The sequence below is a fragment of the Mustelus asterias genome, chromosome 25 (assembly GCF_964213995.1).
Source record: "Mustelus asterias chromosome 25, sMusAst1.hap1.1, whole genome shotgun sequence".
In the NCBI taxonomy this organism is placed as follows: Eukaryota; Metazoa; Chordata; class Chondrichthyes; order Carcharhiniformes; family Triakidae; genus Mustelus; species Mustelus asterias.
Genome location: NC_135825.1, coordinates 6831845 through 6857221, shown reverse-complemented (window position 1 = coordinate 6857221; position 25377 = coordinate 6831845). Strand labels below are relative to the sequence as shown.

General features: G+C 46.2%; 1 protein-coding gene across 2 annotated transcripts in view; it reads left to right on the top strand.

The window, feature by feature from the left end:
* Positions 1-1846: 1846 nt before the first annotated feature.
* Positions 1847-25377, top strand: part of slc60a1a (solute carrier family 60 member 1a) — a 76149-nt gene continuing 52618 nt past the window's right edge. For both annotated transcript variants that reach the window (XM_078197889.1, XM_078197888.1), the window contains exon 1: positions 1847-2258. In XM_078197889.1, the coding sequence (XP_078054015.1) occupies positions 2032-2258 (227 nt within the window). In that variant the 5' untranslated portion in view covers positions 1847-2031. The remainder of the gene's footprint in view (positions 2259-25377) is intronic.

Here is a 25377-nt window from a genome sequence, read left to right as displayed (position 1 = left end):
CATCCATTGACTCTGTCTACACTTCCCGCTGCCTCGGCAAAGCAGCCAGCATAATTAAGGACCCCACGCACCCCGGACATTCTCTCTTCCACCTTCTTCTGTCAGGAAAAAGATACAAAAGTTTGAGGTCACGTACCAACCGACTCAAGAACAGCTTCCTCCCTGCTGCTGTCAGACTTTTGAATGGACTTACCTTGCATTAATTGATCTTTCTCTACACCCTAGCTATGACTGTAACATTATATTCTGCACTCTCTTGTTTCCTTCTCTATGAATGGTATGTTTTGTCTGTATAGCGTGCAAGAAACAATGCTTTTCACCGTATACTACTACATGTGACAATAATAAATCAAATCAAATCAAAAGTTCCAGATGTGGTCTCATCAGTACCTTGTCCAGTTGCAGTAAGACTTCCCCACTCTTATACTACAACCCCCTTGAAATACAGCACTGCTGCCTCACAGCACCAGGGATCCGGGTTTGATTCCCGGGTTGGGTCACTGTCTGTGCGGAGTCTGCATGTTCTCCCCGTGTCTGCATGGGTTTCTTCCGGGCGCTCCAGTTTCCTCCCACAGTCTGGGTTGGTTAGGTGCATTGGCCATGCTAAATTCTCTCTCAGTGTGCCCGAACAGGTGCCTGAGTGTGGCGACTAGGGGGTTTTCACAGTAACTTCGTTGCAGTGTTAATGTAAGCCTACTTGTGACACTAATAAGTAAACTTTAAAACTTGAAACAAGGGTCACCATTCCATTAGCCTTCCTGGTTACCTGCTGCACCTTCGTGCTAGCTTTCTGTGTTTCGTGCACAAGTTCCCCCAAGTCCCTTTGTGCTGCAGCTTTCTGCAGTTTTTCTCCATTTAAATAATTCTCTGTTCTTTTGTTCTGCCTTCCAAAATGAACAACTTCACATTTTCCCGCATTATACGCCATTTGCCAACTTTTTTGCCCATTTACTTAACCTATCAATATCTTTGTAAACTGTTAGAAAGAGATATTGATAGGTTCGCACTGCTGCCTCACAGCACCAGGGATCAATTTCAGCCTTGGGTGACTGTCTGTGTGGAGTTTGCATGTTCTCCTCGTGTCTGCGTGGGTTTGCTCCAGGCGTTCCGGTTTCCTCCCACAGAGATGCATAGGTTGGGTGGCTTGGCCATTGACCCAAGCCGGGAATCAAACCCAGGTCCCTGGAGCTGTGAAGCAGTCGTGCTAACCACTGTGCCCCTTAGTGTCCAAAGCTGTGAAAGTTAGGTGGATTGACCATGCTAAATTGCCCCTTGGTGTCCAAAGATGTGCAGGTTAGATAGATGGGCCATGCTAAATTGCCCCTTAGTGTCAGGGGGATTAGCAGGGGGTTACGGAGTTAGGGTGGGATTGTTGTTGGTGCAGGTTGGATGGGCTGAATGGCCTTTTGCCGCACTGTAGGGATTCCATGATTCTATTGTATGCACTTCAGTTTTGTTTGAGTTCAATGACCCACAAACTCTTTAGCGCCCCGAGGGGATAAAATCAAACTGAATTAAGCAGGTCAACATTGAGAAACATTAACCATTCCAAGCGCGTTTAACTCAACTCGCTCACAGTTTAACAACAATATGCCACACATCTTCCAATCCTTGCCCAATACTTTACCAAGAAACCCATTCACTCACACCCACCCTCTCTCCCTCTCCAGCCTCCCCCCGGGCAGTGAGTAAGCCATTAATGTAACATTGCTCCAGGGGTCAGATGACGATGACCAAACTCACCCTGCATGATGTGTGTGAAAGCAAACGGTTAATACCTGCTGCAGGGAGAGTATAAAAAGCAGGAGGGTTGCTGCTCTCGGAACCTGCTTTTGTTTGGGGGAGGTGGAGTCTAAATCTCTCTGCAGATTCTGTGCTGAAGCCAAGACGTGCCAAAGCAGGAGTTCTGTAGCCTCCACTTGCTGAGTTGGGTTTTTAGTTAATTCCAGTTGGGTGGAATTGAGTTACCTGTCCCCCTTGTCTCTCTCTCTCTGTACTCCCTCTCCCTCCCTCTCTGCATTGGGCACCGAGATGTGGGACGACCGTCGCTGGGCACTCTTCAAGCGCAACTTGCAGCCCACCCTGACCCTGTGGAGCGCTTTCTGCTCCTTCGGGCTGTGCATGGCTTTTCTGGGTCCAACACTACTCGACCTCCGCTGTCAGACACACTCCAGCCTGCAACAGATCACCTGGGTCTTCTTCGCTCAGAACTTCTGCGTCCTGGTCGGAACCATCATCGGTGGAGCCTTCAAAAAAACGTGAGACACCAACTGATTTCGCATCGCCCTTTAATCTTTCATTCCCCTTCTCTCTCTCCACTATTTAATATATCCTTCCAGATCCCAGTGTTTGAATTCCCTTTCTCTCTGGCCTTTAGCCAATTTGAATGAATTAGTTTACAAGCATCCATACTAAACCAGCATCAACTACATTGGCTTTATTTTTTATCCCCATGGGATTCGCTCCTGGCTGGATTGTATCATTGCTTTTGTAATCGTTTATAACCCAGGTTTGGGGATTTATTATTGAGTGAATGCATCACGTTGTGTTTTCAGATGTTCTTTTTGTTCCATATCTGTCCCTTTTAAAGTTTCAGACGAATGAGGGCGGGATCTCATAAAGACTTATAAAACTCTAACAGGGTAGATTGCAGGGAGGATTTTCCCGACGGTGGGAGGATGTCCAGAACCAGGGGTCACAGTCTGAGGATTTGGGGTAGATCGTTTAGTTTGGAAATTAGGAGACATTTCTTCAGCCAAAGAGTGGTGAGCCTGTGGAATTCATTACCGCAGGAAGTAGTTGATGCCAAAACATTGAATGTATTCAAGAGGCGGCTGGATATAGCACTTGGAGCGAATGGGATCAAAGGTTATGGGGAGAAAGAAGGGTTAGGCTATTGAGTTGGATGATCAGCCATGATCGTGATGAATGGCGGAGCAGGCTCGAAGGGCTGAATGGCCTCCTCCTGCTCCTATCTTACACATTTATTAGTGTCACAACTAGGCTTACATTAACACTGCAATGAAGTTACTGTGAAAATCCCCTAGTTGCCACACTCCGGCACCTGTTCAGGTACACTGAGGGAGAATTTAGCACGGCCGATGCACCTAACCAGCACATCTTTCGGAGTGTGTGAGGAAACCGGAGCACCCGGAGGAAATCCACGCAGACACAGGGAAAATGTGCAGACTCCACGCAGACAGTGACGCAAGCCAGGAATCGAACCCGGGTCCCTGGCGCTGTGAAGCAGCAGTGCTAATCCACTGTGCCACCATATGGATCACATTTGGTTCAGTTTGTTCCCTCTCACACAACCCAGTGAGAATAATGGTTCTGGTTACAAAAGCTCCCAGGAGAAGATGATCAAATAAAAAGTTGCCACCCATTAGGCTCCAGAGGACAAGTGACCAGAGGTTTGCTTGGAAGAGGCAGGTTCTGAGGAGAGGAGGGAGGCAGAGAGATTGGAGATGGATGAGGAGGAAATTGGACTTTGTGGCCTCTGGCAGCTAAAGTAAAGTAAAGTTTATTTATTAGTCACAAGTAGGCTTACATTAACACTGCAATGAAGTTATTGTGAAAATCCCCTAGCTGTACAGCAGAACCCCAGTGATGGAGGCACTGGGGCTGCTCCAAGGGTTAGAATTTTTGATTTGATTTATTATTGTTACATGTATTAACATACAATGAAAAGTATTGTTTCTTGCGCACTATACAGACAGAGCATACCGTTCATAGAGAAGGAAAGGAGAGAGTGCAGAATGTAGTGTTACAGTCATAGCTAGGGTGTAGAGAAAGATCAACTTAATATGAGGTAAGTCCATTCAAAAGTCTTGAACAGCAGCCGGGAAGAAGCTGTCCTTGAGTCGGTTGGTACGTGACCTCAGACTTTCGTATCTTTTTCCCAACAGAAGAAGGTGGAGGAGAGTATGTTCAGGGTGCGTGGGGTCCTGCTTTACTGAGGCAGCGGGAAGTGTAGACAGAGTCAATGGATGGGAGGCTGGTTTGAGTGATGGACCGGACTTCGTTAATGACCTTTTATAGATTCTTGTGGTCTTGGGCAGAACAGAATTGGCGGAGTGCAGTTGACTGTGAAGGTTGTGCAGCTGGAGGAGATCACAGAGGGAAGCCATGGGAGGGTGGCTGAAAAAAAAATCAGAACATGCTGGAAAATCTCAGCATCTGCGGAGAGAGAATAGAGCCAATGTTTTGAGTCAAGATGACCCTTCGTCAGAGGCTGGTTACACTCTGTTCAATCTTGATTGTCCCTTCCTCTGTTGCGATACGGACTAACTTGAGCCAGCTACTGTTGATAGAAGACTTCTAAAACTCAAATACTGGAAAGTAAACACATTTAGTCATATAAACACAGAACCAAGAGTTCTGCCCCGGCTTGCTTGTGTGTGAACTGACTTTAAGCATCTGTACCAGGACAGGCAGAGCACAACTACAGTTTTATTTTATTTCATTCTCTGGAATTCCTATTTAGTTTTCGATTTGAAATTGTAGTTAAATTCACTAAGCAACAGAAGGCAGAACATTTTAATCTGTCGATGATAAGATTAGGTGTGAAAAGTTTAACGTCTTAGGAACCTCAAGAGTTTTCACCTTCACCCCTTTTGTCACGAGAATATTGAATCTTTCGACCCGAGCTTTCAGGTTTATATTGTCGAAGTGGTTGATTGTGCTGTTTAACAGAGACAACGAACGGGCGAGAGAAACTTCTGAAAACAGTGCAATGCCATCCCTGCATTCAGGCGGTGAGAGAACAGACGCTTGTATGCAGTTCATAGAATTTACTGGTACAGAAGGAGGCTATTCAGCCCATTCTGCCTCTGCCAGCCCTTTGAAAACATTACTCAATCAATCCAAGATCATTGCTTTTTCTCCGTGGCCTTGCAAATGTAAAACAGTCACTGTTGTATCGTCCAAAATGCGGCAGCCAAATTGGGCACAGCAAGATCCCATGAACAGCAATGCGACAGATAATCTGTTTTGTAGCGATGTATTCCTGAGGAATACATGTTTTCCGGGATACTCCCCTGCCCTTCTTCAAGGTAGTGCAGGTTGGTTATTGTATGAGAGTGCAAATCGCCCTTTAGTTCAATGTCTCATCCAAAAAGGTAGCACTTCCAAGAAACACAGCATGTCCCCGGTATTCCACTGGAGAGTCCATCTCTGTTTTGTGCTCAGGTAGGATCTGAAATCATAATCTTCTGACATCTAATACAGGTCTTGAGAATTCTGAAAGGTTTTGACAGAGTTGGCTACAGAGAGAATGGGCGGGATTTTATGGCCTCACTCGAGCGAGACCGGAAATTCCCGCCCGAGGTCAACGGAAATTTCCGTTGTCGGGCCCCCGCCTGCTCCGATTGCGTGGCGGACAAGGTGGTCGAGTTCCGGCCAATGTTTCCAGTTGTGAGGAAGAGCAGAAGACGAGGCCATTAGTATAAGATAGTCCCCAAAAAAATCCAACTGGGAATTCAGAAGAAACTTCTTTATCTAAAGAGTAATGAGAATGTGGAGCCCGATACTACATTGAGTGGTAAAAGTGAACTGTAAGCATGTGTTTGAGGGAAAGCTAAATAAGGGAAGGAAAAGAGGGTCCCAATGATAGGTTTAGCTGAAGAAAGATGGGCGGAGGCTGGAATGTATGGGTTGGGCTGAATGGCCTCTTCCTGTGTCCTGAATCCTATACAATAATCATTCTCTTACGAACCTGAACCTGTGATGTGGAGTTGCCGGCGTTGGACTGGGGTGGGCACAGTAAGAAGTCTCACAACACCATGTTAAAGCCCAACAGGTTTATTTGGTAGTACAAGCTTTCAGAGTGCTCTCACCTGATGAAGGAGTAGCGCTCTGAAAGCTTGTGCTACCAAATAAACCTGGTGGACTTTAACCTGGTGTTGTTCGACTTCTTACTGTGCTAACCTGTACCTGTAATCCCCTTAGAGTCAGAGTCATAGAGGTTTACAGCATGGAAACAGGCCCTTCGGCCCAACTTGTCCATGCCACCCTTTTTTTAAAAAACCCGTAAACTAATCCCAATTGCCCGCATTTGGCCCATATCCCTCTATATCCATCTTACTCATGTGACTATCTAAATGTGTTTTAAAAGACAAAATTGTACCCGCCTCTACTACTACCTCTGGCAGCTTGTTCCAGACACTCATCACCCTTTGTGTGAAAACCTTGCCCCTCTGGACACTTTTGTATCTCTCCCCTCTCACCTTAAACCTGTGCCCTTCAGTTTTAGACTCCCCTACCTTTGGGAAAAGATGTTGACTATCTAGCTGATCTGTGCCCCTCATTATTTTATAGACCTCTATAAGATCACCCCTCAGCCTCCTACGCTCCAGAGAAAAAAGTCCCAGTCTATCCAGCCTCTCCTTATAACTCAATCCATCAAGTCCCGGTAGCATCCCAGTAAATCTTTTCTGCACTCTTTCTAGTTTAATAATATCCTTTCTATAATAGGGTGAGCAGAATTGCACACAGTATTCCAAGTGTGGCCTTACCAATGTCTTGTACAACTTTAACAAGACATTCCAACTTCTGTATTCAATGTTCTGACTGATGAAACCAAGCATGCCGAATGCCTTCTTCACCACTCTGTCCACCTGTGACTCCACTTTCAAGGAGCTATGAACATGTACCTCTAGATCTCTTTGTTCTGTAACTCTCCCCAACGCCCTACCATTAACTGAGTAAGTCCTGCCCTGGTTCAATCTACCAAAATGCATCACCTCGCATTTGTCTAAATTAAACTCCATCTGCCATTTGTCAGCCCACTGGCCCAATTGATCAAGATCCCGTTGCAATTGGAGATAACCTTCCTCACTGTCCACTATGCCACCAATCTTAGTGTCATCTGCCCCTTGTCGCAACTTCATTCATTATGTCCAAGCCCACTACAATATTATGCACAGGGTGGCACGGTGGCACAGTGGTTAGCACTGCTGTCTTACAGCGCCAAGGACCCGGGTTCAATTCTAGGCTTGGGTTACTGTCTGTGTGGAGTTTGCACGTTCTCCCAGTGTTTCCTCCGGGTGCTCCGGTTTCCTCCCACACTCCAAAGGTGTGTGGGTTAGGTTGATTGGCCATGCTAAATTGACCCTAGTGTCAGAGGGATTAGCAGGGTAAATGAGGGTTATGGGAATCGGGCCGAGGTAGGATTGTGGTCAGTACAGACTCGATGGGCCGAATGGCCTCCTTCTGTACTGTAGGGATTCTATGACCAGTTCCAAATGATCACTGATAATCCCAAGCTTCTCCCATCTTCTGCTAAAGCTATTGATTCAACCTTTATTTTCAAGAGGGAGGTGTTGCCTAAATTTCCTGAGGTATTTCTTACAGTGAGAGTGTTGACAGCTTTGGGATATCGAGTGGGGTTGACTAATCTGACAAGGTGAGGAGGCAAAAGAAAACCAAAGGTTTGGTGATCAGATTCAGACACGGCTGAGGCACATTCAAAACAGTGAGATAGAGAGAGAAGCATATTCAGATGAGCTTTTGAGACAACTTGACTGGTCGCTAAGGGAGCCTGCAGAGCTGTGGCGAGAGTTGCAAGCAGGTTTTTGGGCAATGAATTCCTTCTCTCTTGAAACGCCGTTGGAATCCTGAGATTTGCATCGGAAATGTCACAATGTAAGAAAAAAATAGACTAGATTAAAGACTTGGCACAAAAATATATAAGCCAGAATATTGTTGGAATCAAGGCAACTGAACAATTCAGGAAAAGGCGCAATGGCTTCTATGTACGTGATGGGATGGCAGAGTAAAGAGCCATTAAAGAGAGGAACTTTTTCTTTCTATTGTAATTAGTAGCCTGGATGACTAGGCACTCGAAGAAGCCATGATACATCGTGGGCCTGCCCCATCATTTAGTTAGATCATGGCTGACCTGTATCTCGATTTCATTCCCCCACCTTTGTTTTCCATTTCTTGCTACCCTTCCCCAACCAAATTCCATCAACCTCGGTCTTGAAGGCCCCTCACCCCTGGTGTTCACAGGCTTCTTTGGGAAGAGGGTTCCAGATTTCTGTAACTCATTGCTCCACCACTGGTGGCCCTACCTTCAGCTGTCTGTGCCCCAAACACTGGAAGCCCCACTTTGAACCTCTCTGCCTCTCAGTCAATTTCTTTCATTCTTGCTGCTTAAAATCCACTTCTTTGACCAAGGTTTTGGTCACCTGTCCCATGAAACTCAGGGTCAAATTTTGTCAGATAGAAAACAAAGAGTTGCAATAGATGGGTAATTTTCAGGGTGAAGAGATATAACTAGTGGAGTACCGCAGGGATAGGTTCAGTATTTACATTAATGACCTGGAGGAAGGAACAGAATGTAAGGCTTCCAACTTTGCCGATGACACGAAGATAGGTGGAAGGGCAGGTCGTGATGAGGATAATGTGATCCTGCAACGAGATATAGGTTGATTGAGTGATTGAGTGAAACCTGGCAAATGGAGTTTAATGTGGACAAGTGTGAGGCCATGCACTTTGATAGGAAGAATCAAAAGGCAGATTATTATCAAAATGGAGAGAGACTGCAGGTAAGTGAAGTACAGACAGGTCAAGGTGTTCTCGTGCATGAATCACGAGAAGCTAGCAAGCAGGTCCAACAAGTAGTTAACAAGGCAAATGGCATTTTGGTCTCTATCATAGAATCCCGACAGTGCAGTAGGAAGCCATTCGACCCATCGAGTCTGCACTGACAACAATTCCACCCAGGCCCAATCCATGTAACTCCGTGTATTTACGCTGCTAATCCCCCTGGCACTAATGATAAATTTAGCACGGCTGATCCACCTAACCCGCACATCTTTGGAGTGTGGGAGGGAACCACAGCACCTGGAGAAAAACTCACGCAGATATGGGGAGAATGTGCAAACTCCACACAGACAGTGACCTGAGGCCGGAATTGAACCTGGGTCCCTGGCGCTGTGAGACAGCAGTGCTAACCACTGTGCCACCATGCCACCCCGTGCAAAGGGGTTGGAGTTTAAAAATAGGGAGGCTTTGTTGCAATTGTACAGGGTGTTGGTGAGGCCTCACCAGGAATACTGTTTTGGTACAGTACAGTTTTGGTCCCTTACCTTAAAAAGGATATAGTAACATTGGAAGCAGTCCAAAGGAGATTCACCAGGCTAATTCCTGGGATGAGAGGGTTGTCCTATCAAGGGAGACTAAATAATCTGGGTCTGTATTCTTTGGAGTTTAGAAGAGTGAGGGGTGACCTTATTCAAACATATAAGAACCCGAGGAGCTTGCAAGGGTAGATGGTGAGATGGTTTCACTAGTGGGCGAGTCTTGAACAAGGGGGCATAGCTACAAGATAAAGGGTTGGTGATTTAAAACCGAGGTGCGTAGAAATGTCTTCTCGCAGAGGGTGGTGAATCTTGATGTTGATTTCATTTATTACGGTCACATATATTAACATACAGTGAAAAGTATTGTTTCTTGCACACTATACAGACAAAGCATACCGTTCATAGAGAAGGGAAGGAGAGAGTGCAGAATGTAGTGTTGCAGTCATAGCTAGGGTGTAGAGAAAGATCAACTTAATGAGAGGTAGGTCCATTCTGATGGCAGCAGGGAAGAAGCTGTTCTTGAGTCGGTTGGTACGTGACCTCAGACATTTGTATCTTTTTCCCGACGGAAGAATGGGGAAGAGAGAATGTCCAGGGTGTGTGGGGTACTTAAGTATGCCGGCTGCTTTGCTGAGGCAGCAGGAAGTGTAGACAGAGTCAATGGATGGGAGGTTCTGGAATTCTCTGCCCCATAGGGGAGTGGAGGCTGGATCATTAAAAGTATTTAAGGTGGAGGTGGATAACTATTTGATAGATCGAGGAATATAGGGCCACAGAACAGGAGTTGAGGCCACTATGGATCAGCCATGATGGTATTGAATGGCGGGGCAGGCTTGAAGGGCCTGGTGGCCACTCCTGCTTCTATTTCTGGTCTTGTGTGTGATAATGCTTTGACAAAATTGTGCAGTTTTGGTCTCCTTTTCTGAGGAATGATGTTCTTGCTCTCGAGGGAGTGCAGCGAAGGTTTACCAGGCTGATTCTGGGGATGGCGGGGCTGATGTATGAGGAGAGATTGACTAGGTTAGGAATATTTTTGCTGGAGTTCAGACAAATGACAGGGGATCTCATAGAGACTTATAAAATTCTAACAGGACTACACAGGGCAGATGCAGGGAGGATGTTCCCGATGGTGGGGGAGTCCAGAACCAGGGGTCACAGTCTGAGGATTCAGGGTAGACCATTTAGGATGGAGATGAGGAGACATTTCTTCACCTAAGGAGTGGTGAGCCTGTGGAATTCATTACCACAGGAAGTAGTTGATGCCAAAACATTGAATGTACTCAAGAGGCGGCTGGATATAGCACTTGGGGCGAATGGGATCAAAGGTTATGGGGAGAAGGCAGGATTATGCTATTGAGTTGGACGATCAGCCATGATCGTAATGAATGGTGGAGCAGGCTCGAAGGGCCAAATGGCCTCCTCCTGCTCCTATTTTCTATGTTCCTATGTAATTCTCTGGGATAGTTTACTGCATTAGAGATATGAAAACAAAACAGGTTATTGTTGACTGAAGAGTTGTGTTGTATTTAAATGTTTTTTACAAAATGGTGACATTTATCACATGCATCTGTTTGACACCTGGTTACAACTGCAGCATTAAGAAGTTGTGGCTGATTCTAATGGGAACAGAACTGCATGTATAATTGGCATGTAGAATGTGCTCTAAGATGCTCTATTTTATAGGGGCTGCATATTTGCCCTGTAACGTTCGGGAGCGTAGACTGCTCATTTAGAAACTCACCGTTGATGTTCAATCCACGTCCACAGTTTAAGTTGACAATCAAACCTGTTTTTTTCACATCAAAGGAGAAACATCTCTTGCCCGAAGGCCAGATCACAAACTTACTGACTTTTCTACCAACCGGACACGGTTTCCTGCGGTAATACTGCAATGCCTTTTATTTCCAGGGAATTTGGGCTACTGCAAAGAAACGCTCTTTGTAAAGTTAAGTCGCAAAACCAGTAAAGGAACTTGGTGATGTGTTGACTCAGATTTTAGCCACAACGCGGTGAGTTTTCCAGTCACTTCCTCCCAACCACGGGAATTGTCAGGGGCGAGACGGACAGTTTCACGGACCAATGAAAGCTCCATTGACCTTGGGTGAGAACTTCCAGTCCTGGGGTGGGCGGCGGGACTGGAGAACTCCATCCATAGAATGGTAACAGCACAGAGGGAGGCCATTCAGCCCATCATGTTTGTTGCTGACTCAGTAAACAGCAAGGTGTCAACCACTTTCAGTTTGCATTTAAGTAGACAGTTTAGGACTGGAAGTGTAACTGTGACTCGGGAGCCTGGAGCAGGCTGTGACCTGGAGTATCCATAAACTCCATGGCTTAGTTAGTAATGTCTTTGCCTCTGAGTTACATTGTTCTGGGTTGGAGACCCCCTCCAGCATTTCAGTAGAAAAATCAGGCCTGATACTCCAGTGCAGTATTGAGGGAGTGCTGCACTGCATGAGGTGCACTCATAGAGTCATAGAGGTTTATAGCATGGAAACAGATTCTTTGGCCCAACTTGTCCATGCCGCCCCTTTTTTAATCCACTTAGTCCCAATTGCCCGCATTTGGCCCATATCCCTCTATACCCATCTTACCCATGTAACTGTCTAAACACTTTTTAAAAGACAAAACTGTACCCGCCTCTACTTGCAGCCACTCACCACCCTCTGTGTGAAAACATTGCCCCTCTGGACCCTTTCGTATCTCTCCCCTCTCACCTTGAACCTATGCCCTCTAGTTTTAGACTCCCCTACCTTTGGAAAAAGATGTTGACTATCTAGCGGATCTATGCCCCTCATTATTTCATAGACCTCTATAAGATCACCCCTAAGTCTCCTACGCTCCAGGGAAAACAGTCCCAGTCTATCCAGCTTCTCCTTATAACTCAAACCACCAAGTCCCGGTAGCATCCTAGTAAATCTTTTCTCCGCTCTTTCTGGTTCAATAATATCTTTGGAATGAGATGTTAGACTGAGACCGCCTGCCCAAGCGGATGTAAGAGTAAGGGAGTTAACTCCTGGTGCACTGGCCAAAATTAATCCTTCAACCAATATCATAAAAAACAGATTGTCTGGTCAGTATTAAATCTCTGTTTGTGCGAGTTTGCTGTGTGAAAACTGGCTGCTGCGTTTCCTATATTGAAACAATGACTCCACTTCAAGGAGCACGTCCTCTTGTGCAAAGTGCTTTGAGACGTCTGAAAAGTGCTATGCAAATCTTTCTTTTCTGATGGAACAAGTAAATGCCAAAGGAACAACCTTTATTGTGAGCCGAGTCACACTAGGAGAGCTTGGACGAGGTTAAAGGGAATGTTGGGAAGTGGAAAGAAGGCAGGCGGAGGGAGTTGGAGCTGGCAGGGTTGAGGGGACTGAGCATTTCACTCTGAGTGACGGAGCAGTGAGCGAGGGGCAGGCGTGGGAAGTCGAGGGTGAGAGAGTGGGCAATATGCTGGTGGCGATTGCAGAGATAAAGAGGGCAAAGGTCATGGATGGACTTGAAGCTGAAGTTGAGGAGTTCAAAGCCTACGAACTTTTAAGTTTATTTTGTTAGCATCACAAGTAGGCTGACATTAACGCTGCACTGAAGTTACTGTGAAAATCCCCTAGTCACCACACTCCAGCGCCTGTTCGGGTACACTGAGGGAAAATTTATCATGACCAATCCACCTAACCTGCACACCTTTGGACCGTGGGAGGAAACCGGAGCCCCCGGAAGAAACCCACGCAGACACGTGGAGAACATACAGACTCCGCACAGACAGTGACCCAAGCCAGGAATTGAACCCGGGTCCCTGGCATTACGAGGCAGCAGTGCTAACCACTGTGCCACTGTGCCGTACTGGGGAAGAAGGAATAGGTGTGAACCACCTGAGTTGGCCATGATGAGTGAGCATTCTTCAGTGGAACAGGGCATGTAAAAAGAGTGAAACTTTATAAGGCTCCGTGTTAAACCTTTGCAGATAGCTGCGGGCCTGTCGAGAAACTGCCAATGTTATGTGCACAGTACACAGATCCTTAGTCAGTGATGAACACAACGCGAATGATTTCCTGATAATTGACCACTGCCAGCGAAAGCCCACCCTTTGCATCAGCTTACTGAAAATGTCCAAAATTGTCTGAGAAAGGACAGTCGAGAGGGTAAACAAAGCACAACATGGACCACCCAATTCAACTGTGGCCAATGCCGCTGTCATGAGGAGTGCCTGCATTTATGGAGAAATGTAAGAACCGATCGAGATGGCCTTCTAACTCATCAGATCCTGCACTACTGACCGAGGTCATGTCCCTAACAACCACTGTCATTTCTTTCTGCTAGTTTAGCTGTTGATGCATCTCATCGAGTCATAGAGGTTTACAGCATGAAAACAGGCCATTCGGCCCAACTTGTCCATGCCACCCTCTTTTTTAACTACCAAGCTAATCCCAATTGCCCACATTTGGTCCATGTCCCTCTATACCCATCTTATCCATGTAACTGTCGAAATGCTTTTTAAAAGACAAATTGGTACCAGCCTCTACTACTGTCTCTGGCAGCTTGTTCCAGACACTCGCCAACGTCTGTTTGAAAGATTTGCTCCTCTGGACCCTTTTTGTATCTCTCCCCAACCACCTTAAACCTATGCCCTCTAGTTTTAGACTCCCTTACCTTTGGGAAAAAATATTGACTATCTAGCTGATCTATGCCCCCCAATATTTTACAGACCTCTATAAGATCACCCCCTAAGCCTCCTACGCTCCAGGGGAAAAAATCCCAGTCTATCCAGCCTCTCCTTATAACTCAAACCATCAAGTCCTGATAGCATCCTAGTAAATCTTTTCTGCACTCTTTCTAGTTTAATAATATCCTTTCTATAATCGGCTGACCAGAACTGTACACAATATTCCAAGTGTGGCCTTGTATAACTTCAACAAGATGTCCCAACTCCTGTATTCAATGTTCTGACCAATGAAACCAAGCATGCCGAATGCCTTCTTTATCGCTCTATTGACCTGTGACTCCACTTTCAAGGAGCTATGAACCTGTAACCCGAGATCTCGTGTTCTGTAACTCTCCCCAACGCCATACCATTAACTGAGTAAGTCCTGCCCTGGTTCGATCGACCAAAATGCATCACCTCGCATTTATCTAAATTAAACTCCATCTGCCATTCGTCAGCCCACTGGCCCAATTGATCAAGATCCTGTTGCAATCCGAGATAACCTTCTTCACTGTCCGCTATGCCACAATCTTTGTGTGTTCTCTAGACATCATCCTTTTTCCTCATATTTGCTTTGATTATGCATCGTATTCTCTCTGGGTACATTATACTGAATGTCACCACAATGAGAACCTTAATTTATGCAGTGTTTTCTTTATCGTAACAAAACATCCAATCTTCACAGCGATGTAATCAGACATGCATTCGCTGTTCATGAGGAGATATTAGTGAATGTATCCCAAAGTTTGGCCGAAGAGTTAGGTTTTTGGGAACATCTTAGAGGAAGAGAGAGGGAGGTAGAAATGGGGAGAGGTTTCAGGAGGACATTCCAGAGCTTAGGGCCCAGGCAGCTGAAGGCACAACTGCCAATCACTGAGCAACAGAAACCAGGGATATGCAAGAGGCTCATATTGGAGGAGTGCAGAGATCTGGGATATTAGGCCACTCGGCCCATCGAGTCTGCACTGCTATTCAATCATGGTTGATATTTTTCACATCCCCATTCTCCTGCCTTTTCCCCATAACCCCTGATCCCCTTATTAATCAAGAATCTATCTATCTCTGTCTTAAAGACACTCAATGACCTGGCCTCCACAGCCTTCTGCGGCAAAGAGTTCCACAGATTCACCACTCTCTGGCTGAAGAAATTCCCCCTCATCTCGGTTTTAAAGGATCATCCCTTTAACCTGAGGTTGTGCTCTTTGGTTCTAGTTTTTCCCCCCTAGTGGAAACATCCTCTCCACGTCCACTCTATCCAGGCCTCGCAGTGTCCTGTAAGTTTCAATAAGATCCCCCCTCATCCTTCTAAACTCCAACGAGTACAGACCCAGAGTCCTCAACCGTTCCTCATACGACAATCCCTTCATTCCAGGGATCATTCTTGTGAACCTCCTCTGGACCCTTCTCAGGGCCAACACATCCTTCCTTAGATGTGGGGCCCAAAACTGCTCACAGTACTCCAAATGGGGTCTGACCAGAGCCTTGTACAGCCTCAGAAGCACATCCCTGCCCTTGTATTCTAGCCCTCTCGACATAAATGTTAGCGTTGCATTTGCCTTCCTAACTGCCGACTGAGCCTGCACGTTAAAGCTTTAAAATTTGAAGCAGTGCCGGGCCACAAGCCAGTGAAGGTGGGTGATAGGTCAATGGGATTTGGTTATGGGTTAGGATACGGGCACCAGGATGAGTTCCAATTTACAGAGGGCAAGATGGGAGATTGACCAGGACAGCATTCGGAATAAATGAGTGTGCAGTATGACTGAGTATCTCAGCAGCTAATAGGCTGAGGCAGGCTCAGATGAAACTTCATTGCTTTCATTGTCCCATCCTGTGTGTGGGTTTCATGGAGGATGTAAGCCAAGAGCCATGCAAAGGTTTCACTTTAGAAAGAGCTAACCATTCCTGCGCTCTCTGTTCACACTGTGTCAATTTCACCTTTTCAAACGTACATTTAATTCCATTTCAAAAGTTCTATTGCAGAGATTTGAGTACATAATCCAGGCTGACTTCCCTGTGCCGTACTGGGAATGTTGAACTCTTGAAGGTGCCATCTTTTGAATGAGATGTTAAACTGAGACACTACCCGCTCAGGCGGTTGTAAAAGATCCTAGAACCCTCTTTGTGGGCGGCATGGTGGCACGGTGGGTTAGCACTGCTGCCTCACAGTGCCAGGGACCCAGGTTCGACTCTGGTCTCGGGTCACTGTCTGTGTGGAGACTGTCTGCACATTCTCCCCATATCTGTGTGGGTTTCCTTCAGGTGCTCCGGTTTCCTCCCACAGTTCAAAGATGTGTGAGTTAGGTTGATTGGCTGTGCTAAGTTGCCCCTTAGTGTCAGGGGGAATAGCTAGCGTAAATGTGTGAGGTTGCGGAGGTAGGGCCTGGGTGGGATTGTGATCAGTCCAGACTCGATGGGCTGAATGGCCTCCTTCTGTACTGTAGGGATTCTATTTTGAAGAAGAGGAACAGACTTCTATCCAGGGTCCTGGTCAAAATTTATCACTTGACCATATCACTGGGTAACCAGGACGCTGGACCTACAGGAATAGGTGGAGGCCATTCAGAGCTTCAAGCCTCTCATTATTCAATTACATCATGGTCAATCTGTTTTTTAACGCCAAATATCCACTTTCATCTCATAGCTCTTATTATCCTTGCCCAAAATGAATTCTATCAATTTCAGTTTTGAAGTATTCAATTCTCCTCCAGTCTCCACAGCCTTTTGAATGGAGAGAGTTCCAGGGCGATAAGGTGGCACAGGGGAGACACGGTAGCACAGTGGTTAGCACTGCTGCCTCACAGCGCCCGGGACCCGGGCTCGATTCCCGGTTTGGGCCACTGCACTGTCAGGACACTGTGTCCTCTCCAAGGCCAGTCTATCTTTCTTCAGATGCAGTGCCCAGAACTGAATGTAATAATCTAAACAGAATCTGTAAGTGCGAGAGGGGAGCGTAATGGGCAGGGTGAGTAGGAAACAGCTGTTTCCATTGGTTGAGGGGTTAATCACGTTCTCCCCGTATCTGCGTGGGTTTCCTCCGGGTGCTCCGGTTTCCTCCCACAATCCAAAGATGTTTGGGTTAGGTTGATTGGCCATGCTAAATTGCCCCTCAGTGTTAGGGGGACTAGCTAGGGTAAATGCAGGGGTTATGGGGAGAGGGCCTGGGTGGGATTGTGGTCGGTGCAGACTCGATGGGCTGAATGGCCTCCTTCTGCACTGTAGGGTTGTATGATGTTCACTACATTTTGTGTGAAGAAATGCTTCCCTAATTCATCCTGAATGACCTAACTCTATTTTTAAGGTTATACTTCCTTGTCCTCGATTCCCGCAACAGAGGAAATAGCCTTGCGTTATCTCCGTGATTAAATCCTTTAATCAAATCAAACACATCAGTTCGATCACCCATTAATCTTATACACTTGAAGGAATACATGTCTAACTTGTGCTGCATCTCCTGACACATCTTACCCTGTTAGATCAGACACTGGCTGGGATTCTCCAACCTCGTCCGCGACTGGGATTATCCAGTCCCGCTGCTGTCAACGGAGGTTTGGCTGAGCGCCAAATTCTCCATTCCCGCTGGCAGCGGTGGTGAGGCGTCCGAGACCAGAGAATTCAGGCCACTGCACTGTGAGGGCACTGTGCCCTCTCCAAGGCCAGTCTATCTTTCTTCAGGTGCAGTGCCCAGAACTGAATGTAATAATCTAAACGGAATCTGAACGGAATCTGGAACTGCGAGAGGGGAGCGTAATGGGCAGGGTGAGTAGGGAGCAGCTGTTCCCATTGGTTGAGGGGTTAATCACGAGGGAGCATAGTTTCAGGATAAGCTGCAGGAGATTCACGGAGGATTCTAGAAAGAAAAATCACTCAGAGGATGGTGGGAAGCTGGAATGCACTTCCTGGGAAGGTAGTGGAGGCCGGAACCCTTACAACATTTAAAAAGTATTTGGATGAACACTTGAAATATCATTAACATTCAAGGATATGGGAGAAGTGCAGGAAAATAGGATTAGCGTGACTTTCAAGGTAGTTATTGTCAGTGCAGACTCGATGGGCTGAAGGGCCTTTTCTGCACTGAATGACTCTATGACACACCTAGACTACAATAAAGGGGCAGCACAGTGCATTTTGGTTAGCACTGCTGTCTCACAGCATCAGGGACCCAGGTTCGATTCCCAGCTTGGGTCTGTGCGGAGTTTGCACATTCTCCCCATGTCTGCGTGGGTTTCCTCCGGGTGCTCCGGTTTCCTCCCACAGTCCGAAAGATGTGCTGGTTAGGTGGATTGGCCGTGCTAAATTCTCCCTCAGTGTACCCGAACAGGCGCCGGAGTGTGGCGACTAGGGGATTTTCACAGTAACTTCATTGCAGTGTTAATGCAAGCCTACTTGTGACACTAATAAATAACCTTTTTCTAAATTTTCAAATGGTAGCAAATAAGATGAGGTATTGGCATTGAACGAGACAGCTCAGAAACTGCACAACGAGTGTGCAAAAGGGCAGAATAGTGCAAGATCAAATTTAATACAAATAAATGTAAAGTGCTCCAAGCAGGACAGAAAAGTGGACAGCATACCTGACTGGGGTTGAGGTAGCTAATTTGAAAGAAAACTGGGAAAGATTGCAGAGGTGATGATCTAGAACGTTGGCAGGGATGACAAACCTCAGTAATCTAGAGAAACTGGGATTATTTTCCAAGGAGCAGAGAAAGTGAAGAGGAGGTTTAATAGACGTGGGCAAAGTTATGAAAGATTTTTGGTGAAGATAATTGCGAGGCAGTTGGGAGAGGGATGCAGTTTAGTTTAAGTAAGTGGGCAAAAAAGTTGGCAAATATTGTATCATGCGTGAAAATGTGACGCTGTTCATTTTGGAAGGGAGAACAAAAGAACAGAGTATTATTTAAATAGAGAAAAACTGCAGAAAGCTGCAGCACAAAGGGACTTGGGGGAACTTATGCACGAAACACAGAAAGCCAGCACACAGGAGCAGCAGGTAACAAGGAAGGCTAATGGAATGTTGGCCTTTATTTCAAGGGGATTGGAGTATAAGAGTAGGGAAGTCTTGCTGCAATTGTACAAGGTGCTGGTGAGACCACATCTGGAACTGTGAGCAGTTTTGGTCCCTTTATTTAAGGAAAGATATTATTTCATTGGAGGCAGTTCAGAGAAGGTTCACTGGGATGATCTCCAGTATGGAGGGATTGTCTTATGAGGAAAGGTTAAACATTTGGGACTCATTGGAGTTTAGAAGAATGAGAGGCGATCTCATTGAAACATATAGGATTCTGAAGGGGCTTGACAGGGTAAATGCTGAGAGGATGTTTCCCCTCAGGGGAGAGTCTAGAACCAGAGGGCAGAGCCTCAGAATAAAGGGGCACCAATTTAAGATGGAGATGAGGAGGAAGTTCTTCTCTCAGAGGGTTATGAGCCTTTGGAACTCCTTGCCACAGAGCTGTCGGGGCAGAATCCTTGTGTATATTTAAGGCTGGGATAGATTTTTCATCAGTAATGGAATGAAGGGTTACGGGGAAAGGGCAGGAAAGTGAACGTGAGGAATGTGGGATCAGCCACAATCTTATTGAATAGCGAAGCAGGCTTGAGGGGCCTAACGGCCTACTCTTGTTCCTAGTTCTTATGGTCTTACAACTATTTCTACTGATAGAGAGTCAGCAATCCGAGAACATGGCTTTGAGATTCACAAAAGAACCCTGAGGGAGAATTGAGGAGAATTTATTTTTATGCAGTAAATTGTTATAATCTGAAATGCATTGCTTGATTTGATGGCAATTTCCAAAAGGAAATATTTGTACAAAGGAGACATTTTCTGGACTATAAGGAAAAAGCACGGGAGTGGGACGAATTGGTCAAAGGACTAGCATAGGCACAATGGGCTGAATAGCCGCCTTCTGTACTGTAGGATTCCTGGATTCTGTGCATCCTGCTAAGCTTGACACTACAGGTGTCCAATCAATGCCAAATAGCAATCAAGAATATCAACAGGTTGTTGAATGAAATAGCCGATAGGAGTTAATTATCAAACTTTATAGTGCTCTCATCAAATTGCATCTCAAATATTACGTCCACTTCTAGTTGCCAAGCAACAAGAGAGATATTAAACTGCTCAAGAGTGTGCCAAGATGAGTCACAAATGGGCTCAGGAGTACTGTGAGGAGCCTCTGATACAAGTGAAAAATGGGATTTCCAATCTTGATGTAGATGATAAAGGTTGCTTCACTGGTGAGTGGGGGGATGGATTGGGGAAGAGGTACCGGCTTGATGTGCTGAATGGCTTTCTTCCGCGTTGTGGCCATTCTGTGATTCTTGCATGCGAATGTTATATACAGGCCATTCGGCCCATATTGTCCATGCTGGCCACACCTGCCTCTAGTCATTCTAACTTATCTCTCCCCCTGTGCCGTTCTCCTGCAACTATTTGTTTAATTTCGCTGTTATTTTGTTTGCCTCAACCAATCCAAGCGGTGGCAATTTCCACATTCTCACTCCTGTCTGGTTATCAAAGTTTCTCCTGAGTTTCTTGTTGGATTTATTCCTGACTATCTTATATTTTTGGCCTCTATCCTTGGTTGCTTACACAAATGGAGACATCTATCTCATACTGAATGCGCCCCATGTGCAAATAATGCTTTCAACACGAGGAAGCCTTGATAAGAGTCTGTTCATTCCAGCTATCGATTATTCCTCTATATCCAGGAAGCCTATTCCGATTGTTCTCTTGAAATTGATGCACATTTTGGTTAGCACTGCTGCCTCACAGCGCCAGGGACCCGGGTTCGATTCCCGGCTTGGGTCACTGTCTGTGTGGAGTTTGCACGTTCTCCCCGTGTCTGCGTGGGTTTCCTCCAGGTGCTCCGGTTTCCTCCCATAGTCGAAAGATGTGCTGGTTAGGTGCATTGGCCGTGCTAAATTCTCCCTCAGTGTCCCCGAACAGGCGCCGGAGTGTGACGACTAAGGGATTTTCACAGTAACTTCATTGCAGTGTTAATGTAAGCCTACTTGTGACGCTAATAAATAAACTTTAACTTTCCTTGTTGTGGGGAAGGAGTCAGGACAGTGATACCTAACTGATAGCAATGACTTCCGGAAAGCTTTCGATGCCACATCACTCTGCTATTTCCCCATGTGGGCCAGGATTTGGCCTCTGTCTATCTCATCCAGGACAATGAATAGCAGCCAGGCCAATTCACCATGATGTTATCTTTTTGTGAACTTTGATGCTCACCAAAGTGAAGGCTGCCAACGCTGGGAATGGAACTCTTTTTAATCTCAGTGTGGGTGGGATCTTTTGTATGGTTTGCTACAGTTAATGCAAAGGCTTCACTTTCAGATATTTCTGCCTATGTAACTAACGATGCTAAGCTTTGAAGCTAACTTGGCCACATTTTAAAACTCAGCAGGCATGCTGGGATTATCTTAGAAATTGACTGCATTCTTTGAAAGGACAATGTTGGCAAAAGTGACTTTTTCATAAGCAGAACAGAGTTTTTCAGAAACAAAAGCCTTCAAGGGCAGCATGGCGGCATGGTGGTACAGTGGTTAGCACTGCTGCCTCACAGTGCCAGGGACCCGGGTTTGATTCCCAGCTTGGATGACATTCTGTGTGGAGTTTGCACGTTCTCCCTGTGTCTGGAAAGAGAGAGTGTGTCAGGACTGGCTTTTGATGTGATCTTATAGAGACATATAAGATAATGAAGGGGCTGGAGAGGGTAGAGGTGGAGAGATTCTTTCCACTTAGAAGGGAAACCAGAACTAGAGGGCACAGCCTCAAAATAAGGGGGGGCCGGTTCAGAACAGAGTTGAGGGGGAACTTCTTCTCTCAGAGGGTAGTGAATCTCTGGAATTCTCTGCCCATTGAAGTGGTGGAGGCTTCCTCGTTGAATATGTTTAAATCACGGGTAGATAGTTTTCTGATCGATAAGGGAATTAGGGGATATGGGGAACAGGCGGGTAAGTGGAACTGATTCGCTTCAGATCAGCCATGATCTTGTTGAATGGCGGGGCAGGCTCGAAGGGCCAGATGGCCTACTCCTGCTCCTATTTCTTATGTTCTTATGTCTGCGTAGGTTTCCTCCGGATGCTCCGGTTTCCTCCCACAATCCAAAGATGTGCGAGTTAGGTTGATTGGCCATGCTAAATTGCCCCTTAGTGTCAGGGGGACTAGCTAGAGTAAATGCATGGGGTTATGGGGATGGAGCCTGGGTGGGATTGTGGTCGGTGCAGACTCATTGGGCCAAATGGCCTCCTTCTGCACTGTAGGATTCTATGATTCTATGGCCACATTTTTAATGAAAGTTTGAGACACAGCTGGTACCAAGTAATTTCATAACACAGATAACCGAAAAGTTATAATGCTGTCTATAGCTATATGTGTGTCGTGTGTGAGGTTTGAGTCAAGTCTGTGTCAGGACTGGCTTTTGATGGTATCTCTATCTCTCTCTTTGTCTCTCACTCTCTCTTTCCAGTAAATCAGTTTGTTTTGTTTAGTGTAATGTGTTAATTTTAAAATTCTGCTTGTTGGGCAGTATGGTCAGTGCAGGCTTGGAGGGCCGAAGGACCTGTAATTTTCTTTGTTCTTTGTTCTAATGAATTCCTTTTGAAAGTGTAGTCATTGTGATAATGGTGAAACTCATGGGATGGGTTATTTTTTGGATGTTCCCGCTGGTGGAATCATCCAGTCTCACCGATGGTGAGCCCACTCCATGGGTTCCCCGGTGTCAGTGGGTACGAATAATGGGAAACCCCATTGACAGCGGTGGGACTGGAGGATCTTGCCACCGGCCAATGGTGGGCTGCCTCTGCTGCTACAAAACACTGCCCAGGGACGGGGGTGGGGCGGAAAGTCCCGCAAATGGAATTGGACTCATATTAAACACCCTTATTTCCTGCCCCAGAAAGTTGTCCCGGTCAGTCTCAGCTCCAAACTGCAGTAGATTTTATTTTATTTTATTTCTTGCACCAGTCATCTCTTGGAGTCAGATTAGGCTGGGACTTTCTGGCCCAGTTGTGGCAGAATCTGCCATCGGGGATGTGGCAGGCCAACTAAAAACCTGTTGACATTCGGCAGGACCGGAAGATTCTAGCGATGGGCAGGGCTGGAAAACCCGGGCCACTGTGCTGAACCAAATCCACTTCTTTTGGTTGTGGGCTAGGAGCAGCTTTCTATCAGGTGGGGCTGGTCAAATCTATTCCATATAAAGAGCTGTAATGAGAGGAGACAATATACACCTGTCTCATTCTAGTAAAGCTCTTCTGTACCATTTTTAAAGCCTTCACATCCTACCTAAAGTGTGGCGCCCATAATTAGACCCGATACTCCAGCTGAGGCCAGAGCAGCGTATTATAAAGGTTTAGCATAACCTCCTGATTTTGTATTGAATAATTCATCCCACGCTCAGATCCCTGTCGTAACAGACTCTAAATTACCTAACCATGGAATCCTTACGGTGCAGGAGGCCATTTGGCCCATCGCGTCTACACCGAGCCTCTGACAGAGTATCTTGCTCAGGCCTTCTGCGCTGCCCTGTCCCATAGCCCCGCGCATCTACCATGGCTAATCCCACTGACCTGCACATCTTGGGACACTAAGGGACAACTTAGCATGGCCAATCCACCTAACCCGCACATCTTTGGACACTAAAGGGTAATTTAGCATGGCAAATCCACCTAATCTACACACCTTTGGACTGTGGGAGGAAATCGGAGCACCGGGAGGAAACCCACGCAGACACAAGGAGAACGTGCAAACTCCACACTGTCATCCAAGGCCGGGATTGAACCTGGGCCCCTGGCGCTGTGAGGCAGCAGTGCTAACCACTGTGCCACCGTGCCGCCCCTGGACCCCAATGGCTGGATCTTGGGAGAAAGTCATGTGATGACTCTTCAATCATAGTTGGCAACTCTGATAGAGATGTTTAAAATGAACAAGTAGTAAATAAAGAGAAATTATTTACAATGGCTGAAAGACTAATAACCAAAAGACACAGGTTTAAGATGGTTGGCAGAAGTACCAGAGATGACACGACAGGGTGACAGAGGTCTCCCCGTGTCGGCGTGGGTTTCCTCCGGGTGCTCCGGTTTTCTCCCACACAGTAATTATGTGCGCGGGTTAGGTAGATTGGCCATGTTAAATTTCCCCTTAGTGTCAGGAGGATTAGCAGCGTAAATATGTAGGGTACTGGGTTAGGGCCTGGGTGGGATTGTTGTTATGCCAGGCTTGATGGGCCAAATGGCCTCCTTCCGCACTGTAGGGATTCTGTGAGGAAAGTTTGGATTCGGAGTGCGCTACATGACAGGCAGATTCAGAAACGGCTTTCACAAGCAACTGGGTAAGAGTTGGCAGAAAGAAGACATCGCAGAGTAATAGCCAAAGAACAGGGCAATTGGATGAACAGGAATGCTTTTCAAAAGGGTTAGTACAGACCCGATGGGGCAAATGGCCTCCTTCTGCGCTGTACTCTGATTCGATATCTCATCACTTTTGTTTTCCTACTCACGCCTGCTTGAATTTTCTTTGAGAAGGGATTGATTGTTCCGTATTTCCTGGAAATGTTGATCAATTTGTTTGCAAGTCTTCCCAGTGCCATCTCCCCTCTGAAGCAACAGGGAAACAATTATCTATTTATTGTTGATTTCTTACTAATTAGACACCAGCATGCGGTGGTTTATTTGCTATTTTGTTGACTGATCGAACAGGATCATATCGGTTTTTAAACTTATCTACCGGGATTTGGTGCTTAATAGCAGATGTTCTTCAATATATTGTAAAGGTCGCAGCTTAACATAATCAATAAGATTTCTTGATTAGTGAGACTAACCGATGCCAACAAACGTGGTAGAAGAGTCTTAGAATCCCTACAGTGCAGAAGGAGGCCATTCGGTCCATCGAGCCTGCACCCACAACAATCCCACCCAGGCCCTATCCCCGTAACCCCATATATTTACCCTGCTAATCCCCCTGACACCAAGGGGGAATTTAGCATGGCCAATCCACCTAACCTGCACATCTTTGGACTGTGGGAGGAAACTGGAGCACTCGGAGGAAACCCACGCGGACACGGGGAGAACGTGCAGACTCCACACAGACAGTGACCCGAGGCAAGAATCGAACCTGGGTCCCCGGCGCTATGAGGCAGCAGTGCTAACCACTGTGCCACCGTGCCACCCCATAATAATAATACAGGAAGGCTATACCATTCTGAAAATTTATCAACTTCTGTCTTGAAGACGCTCAACGTCTCGGCCTCCACAGCCCTCTGTGGCAATGAATTCCACAGACCCACCACTCTCTGGCTGAAATCTAGCTGCCTTTAGTTTAATTCTACACGACCAACACCCACCACCTCAAACCTCCGATCCTCGCCCCCTGTTTTCTAAATGTGCCAACCTGTGCTGTGGCACATGAGTGACAGTGTCCTTCTCAAACAGCCATCTAACACCGAGACAGTGAATGTTGGCAGGCTATTCCACCATGGTGCCATCACCGTTTTAAACAACAACTTGTGTTTTTATAGCACCTTTAACGTAGCAAAAAAATCCCAAAGCACTTCACAGGGGTTTTATCAAATAATATTTGACACTATTCAA